At 40.2% G+C, this 13,549-nt stretch overlaps 1 protein-coding gene across 1 annotated transcript in view; it reads left to right on the top strand.

Moving 5' to 3' along the window:
* LOC308101484 (phospholipid-transporting ATPase ABCA1) overlaps nt 1-13,549 on the top strand; it is a gene marked incomplete at its 5' end in the record, with an annotated part of 254,815 nt that overhangs the window by 74,096 nt on the left and 167,170 nt on the right. The window contains 5 exons of the mRNA XM_080450900.1: nt 771-975; nt 1,385-1,501; nt 2,697-2,868; nt 6,137-6,268; nt 12,775-12,914. Of these exons, the coding sequence (XP_080307026.1) occupies nt 771-975; nt 1,385-1,501; nt 2,697-2,868; nt 6,137-6,268; nt 12,775-12,914 (766 nt within the window). The remainder of the gene's footprint in view (nt 1-770; nt 976-1,384; nt 1,502-2,696; nt 2,869-6,136; nt 6,269-12,774; nt 12,915-13,549) is intronic.

Here is a 13,549-nt window from a genome sequence, read left to right as displayed (position 1 = left end):
GCCTCCACGGTCCAGCTCCTGCTTCGCCCCGGGTCAGCGCCGACGAACGGCGGGCGGCCTGCCGAGACGTCCGAACCTGGACGGGCTTCGCCAGTATCCAGGTGCGGCGTCCGGTCCTTCTGTGCTGGTTCACGGTCTTGGCAGGGCCGTTCGTGACCCGTTTTCCGGTCGCCGCTGTCCGGGGCCTCTTCTCATCTGCCTTGGTTCCTTGCCCCCCCCCGGCTCTTCGCCTGCCGTCCGGGCCTCCCCGGCCGCTTTCCGGCTGGTTCCCGGCGGTCGTCCTGCCTCGAGCTCCTCTTCTCTGCCCCGGTTCCTCGCCTGCCATTCCGGACCTCTCCTGCCGTTGTCCGGCCGGACCCGGGTGGCCATCCCGGCCTCGACCCGCGCCTCTCTTCTGGTCCTGCTTGCGCCCTCTGTGCCGACGTCCTCCGCGCAGAGCCCTGGCAGCGCATTGTATTCCCCGTTTAGTTAATAAACCCCCCCTGCATCTGAATCGTTCTGTCTCCACTTCACTGTCTGCGCTTGGGTCCTACACCTCTCTGCCTCGCACCGTGACAAAGAGAAGGGAGACCACTGCAGTTGTGCTAGTTACCTGTACATTTTATTAACATACTCTAAGATACAGATTGGTTAATGTTTTTGTCATTTAAAATAGGTTCTCAGTTGCAGCTGGTTTGTTGCCAACCAGGCATATTGATTCATAATTCCATGTGCTCACACTCCATGTTTGATCAAGATGTTTCTAATACCTGTGTATCTTTCATTCCCAGAGTTTATTGTCGTGTGTGGCCTTTGGCTATGGTTGTGAGAACTTCGCTAAATATGAGGAGCAAGGCATCGGCATCCAGTGGTCCAATATCGGCCAGAGTCCAGAAGAAGGCGATCAATACAGTTTCGTCGTGTCCATCATCATGATGCTGGTTGATGCTGTTTTGTACTGGCTGCTCACCTGGTACATTGAACAGGTCTTTCCAGGTATTTATTGATGAACAGATGTTACCCACCACTTTATTCAAACGATTACATACGTCTCTGTCTTAGTAATATGCACAATCACGAACCCTAATATGTTTTTCACAAGATGTTTATTCAAGTTATAGATTTGGCAATTCCCAGAGATGGAGAGAAAATATACATTTACACTTGATTCATTTAATTATACAACTTGTATAATTAAATGAATCAAGCCTACATTTTTGTCAATAAGAAATGGACCAGCAATTAGAAGGGAACTGTCTTCACCACCTCCCTTGCCCACTGTAATTTAAACAAGGGCGAATTTGCACTAGATATTCAAGAGCAAATCTCCACTGTAATGTGTAATGTCCCCCCTCTAGATGAGCTGTTATTAAAATTGGAATATGTTCTATACACTTGATAACAGGCCAGTATGGAATCCCCAAGCCCTGGTATTTCCCTTTCACTGCATCTTATTGGTGTGGGACAGCCTCAACAGCTGCAGTTGACCAGAGTTTGTTTAAGGACCATGGGGTGCACAACGGTACAGTAGCATTTTAATTGTTACTTCTCACCTGTGGGCATTAGGCAAACAGACATTGCGTTATTATTGTCACACTCTTAGCAGGCTATCCCTGCCAATAGTGTGAAATGGCACTTTAATAAGGCTCACAAGGTAATAGGGATGGGTTGCAAATGAACATTAGCAGCTTCTTTGTCACACTAGGGTGCTAATAGAGTAAGTGAAGAAAACTTCAATTCAAGACTTAGTAAAGGAATTATTGATGTTGGGTGAATGATTGATGGTTGATTCACAGCCTCTAATTCACATGCATTCCAACTACAGACTGTTGTACTGTAGCTGGAATAGTGACATTGTAAAGCACAGATAAACACGTAATAACACCCTTCACAAAATGAAATTTGAACAAAAAATAAGGAATTAAAGAGACTTATCAAATTAATTAAGGAGGTTCATTGTTACCAGAAGTAGTTTTCTTATAATAGAAGAGTTTAACTTCCTTTCCGTTGTAGAAAAATAATTGCAGAGTACTTGAGGATAAGTTCATTAAGGATCCAGGGCACACTGTTCTGTTGAAAAAAAAGAAAAGAGAAAACAATTAAAAGCTTTTGTTTCAGCATGGCTTGGCAAACATAAAAAAACAAACAAATGCAAGCTGACCAATAAGGTTCAGTTCAACGAGCAGGGCCCACTGATTGTTTACAAGCAACACACATTATTTTATAGCCTCAAGCTGTCAAACCACATCAATAACAGATCTGTGAGACACTACTAAACACATAATATAGACCTTATTATTACAAAGTAGGCGTTGAGCCTCTTGAATATACTGGTCCTTACCCCAGATACTGTAACCTCCCTTATCAGCCATTTGGACCACCAAGTATCTGTCTCTCCGCCCCGGAGGTGGGTTGGTGAAGGAATTACAGTGTCCGTGTCTGTGTCTGTCTGTCTGTCTGTCTCTTTCTTTTTAAACCAATTGCATTGGACAGGTCAGGTGGGAAATGTCATTTTATTGAAACAGGGAATACAATCACACAAATGGGGGCATTTACAAACTTGGAGCCATGTTTAAGTACCTACATTTGCCATTTGTAATACGAAATAGATAATCATGATAATAATAGTAATTAATGCCATCCCTGAGCACAGTTGTTAGTCTGGTGACTCTGGTCATCAGCGCACAATACCTACGTGTTTTCTTTCCATTCTAAAGAGTACCTGGAGAACCCCCCACCTGACATGAAGCCAGGAGTCTCCATCCGCAACCTTGTGAAAATCTACAAGACTGGGAAGAAGCTGGCTGTGGATGGACTGAGCATGGACTTCTATGAGAACCAGATCACATCTTTCCTGGGTCACAATGGAGCAGGGAAAACGACCACCATGTAAGTTATCTCAGTAGCCATGCAAGGGAGGTGAAAGTACCTTCTAATTTGTCATGGTGACAATTTTAGGCTTTTATCTATATTCTAGCACCAGTGTGTTGTTGCGTTTGTACTGTAGTTCATTCAGCTGTCTCTTCTTGCCAGTGGTGGAAAAAGGACTCAAATGTTTTACCTAAGTAAAAGTATCAATACTGCAATGCAGAAGTACTATGTTACAAGTAAAAGTCCGGAATTAAAAATTTACTTGAGTAAAAGTACAAAAGTATTGGTTTCAAAATGTACTTAAAGTACCAAAAATAAAAGTACTAACATTTTTGAAAATAGCAGATCTACAAGCTCACAACGCGTTGCGACGCGTTGTGAGCTTGTAGATCTGCTATTTTCAAATAGCCTAGTTATAAAATAATGCTAAAGTGGTTAATGTATGTTTTATAATGTAATAATTTATATCTGCAGAGTAACTAGTAACTAAAGTTTTCAAATAATTGTAGTGGAGTAAAAGTACAATATTTGCCTCCGAGAAGTAGTGGAGTAGAAGTAAAAGTATAGACAATTGGAAATACAATTGGAATGTACTTAGTTACTTTACACCACTGCTTCTTGACACATATTTTGGAAGACATTACCTCCCGACTCCCTACAGCAAGTTAGCTGTAGTGTTGCTTGTGAGAACCATCTGATTGCCATGACATGGCGGGAAATTAATGTAGTCCGCAAGTTCACAAAGAGCGAATGAAAGAATAAGATAATGTGGGACGAAAGGCTGGAAGAGTAGACATTGGCTATCTACCCAGCATGTTGAAAAGCAAAACTAAGTAAAAGAGAGGACGACAAATGCCATATTCTGTGTCAGCTTGGATGTGTGTAATTGTTTTTAAACGTGTTTTTAGTTGAGTGAGTGTGAAATGTTAATGATGCGGTTCGTCCGTTTGTCTTTGTATGTCACTCTGTATGCATATTTGTCCACCAGGGGGTGCCGACATTGTCAAAACAAACTACCATAGATAGCCCAAAAGAAAAGCAATGAGATTAAAATATACAAAGATTTAAAACATTTAATTTGAAAATATATTTTGGACTCAAAATATATAGCCATTTCGTTTTAAAACATATGACATGTAATACATCAATATACTGTACACCATATATTTTCTGTAAAATGCACGAAATGCGGGTGCAAATGTTCAGAATCGTTCGACCGATCAACTTCGAACTCGACTTGAGTGTCGCACAGGACCCGAGGGGGTGCCGTGCCTAGTGTGCAATTGGTTGGATCAGCGGATCTCCAAAAATATCTATAAATCCACAAATCCCTATATATGGAGACCCCTGATGTCATCATTAAAACGTACTGATGTCATAGACTGGCCTCTAAGTTTTATGATAATAGGTACTGCACTACTGTAAGTTTTCTGACAATGGGTACAATGGGTATTGCATAACTCTTTAATCCATGTTAATAGAAAATTACCTACACAAAAGAAATACGTTAATATGCAGATAACACATTGACCGCCAGAGGTTAATCTCATAATGTACTCACCAGTGCCAACGTTTTATTGTTGTTTTTTGTTTTTTTCACGTCGCCATAGACCTCGTTAAAATCCTTAAGATTGAGCTGTGCACTGTTTGTAAACATCGCGGACATCTCCCTGCGGCTACCAGTCCAAACCACGTGTCAAACGGAGCCGCCATGTTGTAGTTAGAACGGTTTATGTTAAACAGTGATCAGCGAGGAGAAAAACTACAATCGAAGAAAATGGCGTTTCAGTGTGCGCTTTAAAATGGAGGCCAACGGGATCGGGAAAACGTGATCCAGAATAATTCCGTTTCCGGTGTTGTTACAAATTTTTTTTTTCGAAAAAAAAGGAAAAAGCACCACAGCCCGTAGGCTACGGGATCGGCGCTGTACGGTTGGATTTATCGACCCGTAGGCTACGGGCCTGGCGGTGAGAGTGTTAACAAAGTTTTTATTTTTCCCAGTCAATTACTAAACACGTTTCTTCATTTCTCAAAATGAAGCATGTCTAATGCAATTAGGTGCAACATTTTGTCTATTGTTTGTCTATTTTTGAGCATGCTTGTTGTCAAAAGTTTCTCTGCAGTTTTTGATAAAGAATGGCATCATTCCCACAGTATTTAATTGGAAGAGCAAACTTATAATTGTCATTATTTTCAACCACTTCAAACTGTCCAGGTACTCTCCTAAATGGAAACCTTTTAAGGCCCTGATACACATATCTGTTTTTTTTAAAAATATCAACAAGCAACGTCAATTTAAATTAAAGGAACACAACTGAAAAGTAAACCACAAAATAAAACTAGGAAACGAGGAACACTAGAAAACACAACAGGGATACAGAACAAGACACGGAATGGAAGTTCTTTGTCAGTGACATGTTATTTTTCCCTGTCAATTACTAAACACGTTTCTTCATTTCTCAAAGTGAAGAACAGACGAAGAATTACATGTCTAACGTAATTAGTTGCAACATTTGTCTGTCTATTTGTGAGCATGCTTGTTGTCAACGTTTCTCCACAGTTCTTGATAAAGAGTGGCATCATGACCACAGTATTTAATTGGAAGAGCACGATTAGCCTAGAATTGTCATTTAGCTGTTCTTATCAATGATGGACAAAACCTCCTAACTCCACTTCTTGTTTTGTTTTAGTCATTTCCTGAAAAATTTACATTTTGGAGTTAGCTGGTTGCTGCCGGACAGCAGAGATATTGATGATTCTCTCCCAAGATTTTGTTGTATACAGTATATAGTGTAATCGGTTGATCACTGTAACTGTGATCACTAGGGGTGTGTATCGCGATACGTTTCGTGACGATATGTATCGTTTTGGAAAAAATATATCGTTTTGATTTTTTTTTTTTTTTTTTTACAATAATAATAATCAGGCATGCAAACAGCCCCGAGGTGAAAACGGAAAAAAATATTTGTTTGCATTTGCTTTTTTTTCTCCCCCATATATTTTCATAATAAAAAAGTGCGTATCGTATCGAAATCGTATCGAAGTTGTGAGCCTAATATCGTATCGTATTGTTTGGTGAAATTTGTGTATCGGCACACCCCTAGTGATCACTGTAAGCAGTTTCCACTGTACTGTATATCTACTGTAGGTACCTACTGTAGACCTCACTGAGAGGGTAGTGGGTTACAAAGAAACACCCCAAAACAAATCTACCATTCTGTACTGTATACATTCTTCTGAATTTGGCCGAGCTGATGTTTCTCTTGTGTATTTCCACCCCATTCAGGTCCATTTTGACAGGACTCTTTCCGCCTACGTCGGGGACTGCCCTCATAAACGGATATGACATCCACACCGACATGGACGGCATCCGGAAGCACTTGGGAATGTGCCCGCAGCACAACGTCCTATTCAACGAGTAAGTGTGTGCGCAACAACGTTAATATACTCCTCACAGAACGCACCATCCAATGAAAAATAGCGACATGAAACATTACCCCTGTCCTGCACTAATGGTTCCTGCAACACAATATGCCTTCCAAAATGTCCAGGGAACAAAATTGTTGTTGAGGGGGTTGGTTCATGTCTGTCAACCAATGCAATATCAGTCCTTAACTCTTTAAGACCGGGAACGCATCTGTGTGTCATTCAAAAATAGCAGATATACAAGCTCATAGCGCGGCACCGAGTACCGTGCTATGAGCTTGTAGATCTGCTATTTTTGGAAATAAAAAGGTGAAAATGTGTGCAAACCTTTTGAATATGTATTTTTAAAGCGAATGTTTGTAACTCAAATCTTTGGTTCTGGGGGTTCTGCAAATGTCTTCTAAATCCTAAGTTAAAAAAAATATATATCTATTTGGCTGTGGACCCCCATCTAAAAATATTTTGTTCCAGGGACCCCCAGAAGTTGTAACAGAGTTAAAAATGTTCGCTTTAAAAAATATGTATTCAAAGATTTGCAAAAAAAAAAATCACGATTTTTCAAAAATAGCAGATCTACAAGCTCATAGCGCGGCACTCGGTGCAGCGCTATGAGCTTGTATATCTGCTATTTTTGAATAGCCAAAGAAATCTTAAAATGACACAGATGCGTTCCCGGTCTTGATGGGTTAAAGAGCAGGTCTGCAGCCTTACATGATTTCAACCCACTATAGATTATATCATCATAGATGTTATCATAAGTTTGCTCTAAGAACACTGTGCTGTTTGAAAAAATGCACTGCACCCGGTGTTTAATCGCAGGCACGGCAAGGGCCTCCGTGTCTCGCTTTTACACTTCAAATCAATACATCATTATCCCATCCCCGTATCCTGTAGAAAATGAAATGAACTTTGTCCGCTCGGTCCACTTTATTCTCCCTAATGGCGTCATTGGTAACCATTATTCAGGCTTTCAGACCACCTTTTATAAAGTCCCTTCAATATCTCCCAACTTCACAAACTGATTACCTGCAACTGCATACAAGTCTTACATCATAATTACGAGTGAGCTCCTGCAAATTACAGTCATTAATATTTATTCCGGGCAGAGCCGAAGTGTCTATATTTAACCCATTAAGACCTGGAACGCACGCATCTGTGTCACTTTTTGATTTGAGCTAAAAAAAAACATTATTTTACACTTTGGCTATTCAAAAATAGAAGATATACAAGCTCGTAGCGCGGCACTCGCTATTTTTTTTAAATCGAGAAAATGTGTGCAAATTAACATATTTATATTCTTTTAAAGCAAACATTTTCACTCAAATCTTTGCTTCTGGGGGTCCCTGGAACAAAATATTTTGAGATGGTGGTCGGCGGCCAAATACATATAATTTTGGGGGTCCTTGACATGAAAATGTTTGAGAACCATTGACATAGTAACATACGTTTTTTCATAAAACAGGACATTTTGTAGAATCAGCCTCAGGTCTTAACGGTTTAAAGTGGGGTTAAAATATTCATGTGCACACAGGGGTAGACATTTAAAACGCATGATTTCCCCCTCTGGCAATGCCGCAAAGACAGTTCGGATAGAAATCAAAGGTAATTTTTGTCAGCGCGTTGCAAACGCCAGTCGGCCTTTTGGTGGGAGATCATCACCGCAGGCTGTATTAAACAGGTGATCAACAATCAGAGCGTCAAACACCCAAACGCTCATATTAACCAATTCAATCCGGGAACGCATCTGTATCATTTTAGATTAAAAAAATATAGCAGATATAAAAATAGCAGATATACACAAGCTCATAGCGCGGCACTGCTATGAGCTTGTAGATCTACAATATATATATATATATATATATATATATATATATATATATATATATATATATATATATATATATATATATATATATCTTTGAATATATATATATATTTTTTTTTAAGCGGACATTTTTAACTCAAATCTTTGCTTCTGGGGGTCCCTGGGACAAATTATTTTGAGATGGGGGTCCGCGGGAAAATTCATATCTAAAAATGTTTTCTAAATCCTAACAGTATGTTTCTATATCAGTGGTGCTCCAACTTTCACACGTCAAGGACCCCCAAAATGATACTGTATGTATTTGCCCGCGGACCTCAATCTCAAAATATGTTGTTCCAGGGACCCCCAGAAGCAAAGATTGGAGTTAATTCACTTTCACAAAATATATATATGTATTCAAAGATTTGAACACATTTTCACGATTTTTTTCACGAGCTTATGTATATCCGGTATTTTTGAATAGCCAAATACATCTTAAATGACACAGCTGCTTTCCCGGTCTTAATGGGTTAAAGTCAAGTCATGCACCTCTCTTTGGTCACTTCCTTTCTCATGATACGCCAGTTATAATATAACTGATGTGATTTCATGCATATTGTATCATACGGAGCGCCCGTAGGGACATTAGTGTAGTAGGTAGATCTTTTTAGGGGGGTAGGTTTATTTTGAAAAGCTGTTGGTTTATTTTTTATGGGTTGGAAAATGATGGATTATGTGTTTTCAGGGTTATTTTTTTTCAAGGGTGCAGGAAAAAACTACATTTCTTTTGTGGGTGATTTTATTCCTCTAGTGACTTATAATCACATTATAATGCATTATAACAGTGATTATAAAGCATTATGATAACACTATGAACCTCCGTGAGTGTCCAGCAATTATGAAGCGTCATGATACTTGACCTTTTTAGTAGTTATGAAGCTGCTGCACTACACTGCGGTGACACTGGCATTGTCATTGTATGGACAAACTGTCATGTTTGATATCTGCTGCTAATAGTCCAGTACATTAACCCTGTTTATTTTACATTATCGATACGAAGCTGATAATAGCGCCAAATTTTGCATGAGGCTTCTTTAGGACCTACTGATGGATTCTAGCCTTGGGTACCAAACTTTATTTTTAATATTTTCCATACATTTAGGCTTATCAATATTCATTAAAAAAAACAGGCCGATTCACCTTTTGGCCTATAACTCTTGAACCGTAGGTCATAGCATCAAAAATATTTTTCCCCTGGACTCCTTGGATCATGACGGAACTTTGCATATAGGTCCCGCCTCTTTTCCGATTTCAAGATTTTCCGCCATTTTGCGTTATCTTCAAAACACATATTTTGCTACTACTCCTAAATATTTTGTCCAAAACTCACACAAATCGGGACACCCTCTGTCTTTGGTCATGTGATCAAGATTTATCAGTCAGAATTTTCATATTCCCTTCGGATTGGCTACGATTGGCTTCTGAAATTTGTGGGAGGGTCTGTTTGGAAAAAAATGGCACAAATCATAAACACAGCGTCCTATTTGTCCTAAATTCATATCATTGAGGGGCCATTAATAAACGTAGAGCCAATGCGATTTCACTTCCACCCATAGGGGGCGCAACAAATTCTACAAATGTCACTGTTTTTGCGCCAAATTAAGTACAAATGGTCTTGTGAGTCAAACATTTGCAATTGCAAAGTGGAGAACAGTCCAAATTTGATTTGCCACATTTGCAGGTGGAACAGTCCCCTTTACAAGAGCATTTGATCAGCTCTCTGCATGCTTTGGAGACTTCTGGAATTGTCATCCAAACTGGCACCCATGCCTCAGATTCCTTGGTCCATCCATACTCATGTGGGGAAGGAATAACTTGTTCTGTTTGTAGGCTGGTCGCCCAGATGCCTGCTTGATACACTGCCCGCTTAAAATGCTGAAGTAGTGCATCTTGGGTGGGTGGCAGTTTCTCCATTGACCTATTCCCATGACAGAAGAGTTATTTTCTAGTCTGGTTGATGGAGCTCAAAGGACTGGATTTGTCATACAGGATAACCGTCAGTCTCTCAAGCTTCTGGAATTGCTGACTCTCAACATTCAGCTGCTGGAAGGGATGTTTGGCCAGACTGACAAGTATCTCCGTGACATCATCATAGGCTTGCCAGGCATGCCAAGCTGACTTCTTACCCTTACTGTGGAAAGCAGATGTTGTGTCACAACCTGACAATGCATGGAACATAGGCAGAGCACGAGATTGTGGCTCCCCCAGAGATTTACACATGATGTTGGTGTGGTAAAATCGGTCTTTTTTGCCCATGCCAAAAGCCACCCAGATGTCAGCCAAAGGTTGAATCGTAACTAAATGATGGAACAAGCCTGCAAGGATCACGATGACATCAGTGTCCACAGTACGCACAAGGATAGTTGTTGCTCCTTGCTCAAGTGCATGCCGTACATGAACCAGAATCCTGGTGTCTGCCTCCTCATGATTGCAACAGGTCGATTCAACCTTTGGCTGACATCTGGGTGGGCTTTTGGCATGTTCCAGACACAACATCTGCTTTCCACAGTAAGGGTAAGAAGTCAGCTTGGCATGCCTGGCAAGCCTATGATGATGTCACAGAGATACTTGTCAGTCTGGCCAAACATCCCTTCCAGCAGCTGAATGTTGAGAGTCAGCGATTCCAGAAGCTTGAGAGACTGACGGTTATCCTGTATGACAAATCCAGTCCTTTGAGCTCCATCAACTAGACTAGAAAATAACTCTTCTGTCATGGGAATAGGTCAATGGAGAAACTGCCACCCACCCAAGATGCACTAATTCAGCATGTTAAGCGGGCAGTGTATCAAGCAGGCATCTGGGCGACCAGCCTACAAACAGAACAAGTTATTCCTTCCCCACATGAGTATGGATGGACCAAGGAATCTGAGAGCTGATCAAATGCTCTTGTAAAGGGGACTGTTCCACCTGCAAATGTGGCAAATCAAATTTGGACTGTTCTCCACTTTGCAATTGCAAATGTTTGACTCACAAGACCATTTGTACTTAATTTGGCGCAAAAACAGTGACATTTGTAGAATTTGTTGCGCCCCCTATGGGTGGAAGTGAAATCGCATTGCTCTACGTTTATTAATGGCCCCTCAATGATATGAATTTAGGACAAATAGGACGCTGTGTTTATGATTTGTGCCATTTTTTTCCAAACAGACCCTCCCACAAATTTCAGAAGCCAATCGTAGCCAATCCGAAGGGAATATGAAAATTCTGACTGATAAATCTTGATCACATGACCAAAGACAGAGGGTGTGCCGATTTGTGTGAGTTTTGGACAAAATATTTAGGAGTAGTAGCAAAATATGTGTTTTGAAGATAACGCAAAATGGCGGAAAATCTTGAAATCGGAAAAGAGGCGGGACCTATATGCAAAGTTGCGTCATGATCCAAGGAGTCCAGGGAAAAAATATTTTTGATGCTATGACCTACGGTTCAAGAGTTATAGGCCAAAAAGTGAATCGGCCTGTTTCTTTTAATGAATATTGATAAGCCTAAATGTATGGAAAATATTCAAAATAAAGTTTGGTACCCAAGGCTAGAATCCATCAGTAGTTCCTAAAGAAGCCTCATGCAAAATTTGGCACTATTATCAGCTTCGTATCGATAATTGTGCGAAACGACCCCACTATAAAGGATGTCTCACCTGCAAGAGACCATAAGCACAAGGGTCCATTTCTATATCTGCTTCTCTCTCTCTCTCTCTCTCTCTCTCTCTCTCTCTCTCTCTCTCTCTCTCTCTCTCTCTCTCTCTCTCTCTCTCTCTCTCTCTCTCTCTCTCTAGCTTTCTCGCTCTCTCTCGCTCTCTCTCTCTCGTTAGGTGATTTCTCTCGCTGCTGCTGCTATTTAACTATACACATGAAACTGTTATTTATACTTGCTGCTATTAATATCGTCTGGATACGTTTCTCTACCTGTATAATAAGCTTTTGTGCCTTCTCTATTGCTTTTTATCCATAGTTTCTTTCTCTATTCTAACTTTCAGTGGAAAATCATTTCACCCACTGTTTTACACCTGTAATTGTGTGATGTAACAATAATGTGAATAAAATACTTTGTAATATCTTATGAATATTGTTCTATAGCATCATGAGTACTTGTGTGTGTGTGTGTGTGTGTGTGTGTGTGTGCTTATAACTACACAGAAATTATACAGTGGTATGAACAGTAGGGATGGGCAATATTATCGATTTAACGATATATCGCGATATTTTATTTCGCGATACTGTATCGATACTCCAGGCCGTCATATCGCGTTTTTTTTTTTTTTTTTGCTTTTGCAGATACAGGCTTTATGAAAAAACATTCAAAGAACCTATCACTGATCTGCAGCTACTCAATATGTAGTGTATATACAATATGTAATTGTGATATATGTATAAATCGCAATATATCGCAATATGTATCGTATCGCAATATATTGTGATATCGCAATATATCGCAATATATCGCATATCGCAATATATCATGATATAATCGTATCGTGACCCAAGTATCGTGATACGTATCGTATCGTGAGGCTCTTGCCAATACCCATCCCTAACAGATTATGATGCATTATACACTAAGTATGTTCATAATGAGTTATAGACATGAGCTTCATAGAAAGTGCTATACCCAATTTATTTTCCTCATCTCATCAGTTTGACAGTGGAAGAGCACATCTACTTCTACGCCAGGCTGAAGGGATGCAGCCGCGACGAGGTGGAAGCCGAGATGGACCAAATGATTAAGGACGTGGGCCTGCCACACAAGAGGAAGGAGCTTGCCAAGAACCTGTCGGGTATGTCATTGCGTGTGTGTGTTTGCGTATGCATGTGTGCGCGTCTGTGCGTGTCCTTGAGGTCTTGTGTGGAAACCTGGAAATCATGCACAGATGTAAATTCTTATTTGAGGTCATTTGTTAATCTGTGTGTGCACACAGGTGCGGATATATCCGTTTGCTCGGTTTGGTGCATACACACATCCCCCGGGCGGCGATATCATCTGCAGATTATCCTTTTATTAACCCGTTCAGTCCGGGAACGAATTTGTGTCCTTTTTAGATGTCTTTGGCTGTTCAAAAATAGCAGATGAGCTTGTAGACCTGCTATTTTTTAATTTTTTTTAGAAGATTTGTGCAAATCTTTGAATATATATATATTTTTAAAGCAAACATTTTAACTCTAATCTTTGCATCTGGGGATTCTACATATGTCTTCTAAATCCTTTTTTTATTTATTTTTTATTTTTTACTTATGTTGCAATATCAGTGGTTCTCAAACATTTTTCATGTCAAAGACCCCCAATATGATATGTATTTGTCCGCGGATCCCCCCATCTCAAAACATTTGGTTCCAGGGACGCCCAAGCAAAGATTGGAGTTAAAATTGATATATTCAAAGATTTGCACACATTTTCAATTTTTTTCAAAAATAG

Source organism: Gymnoscopelus braueri (genome assembly GCF_963280865.1).
Source record: "Gymnoscopelus braueri genome assembly, chromosome: 15".
Lineage (NCBI taxonomy): Eukaryota > Metazoa > Chordata > Actinopteri > Myctophiformes > Myctophidae > Gymnoscopelus > Gymnoscopelus braueri.
The sequence above is the reverse complement of the archived record's forward strand: the minus strand, read 5'-3'. Positions and strand labels throughout refer to the sequence as shown.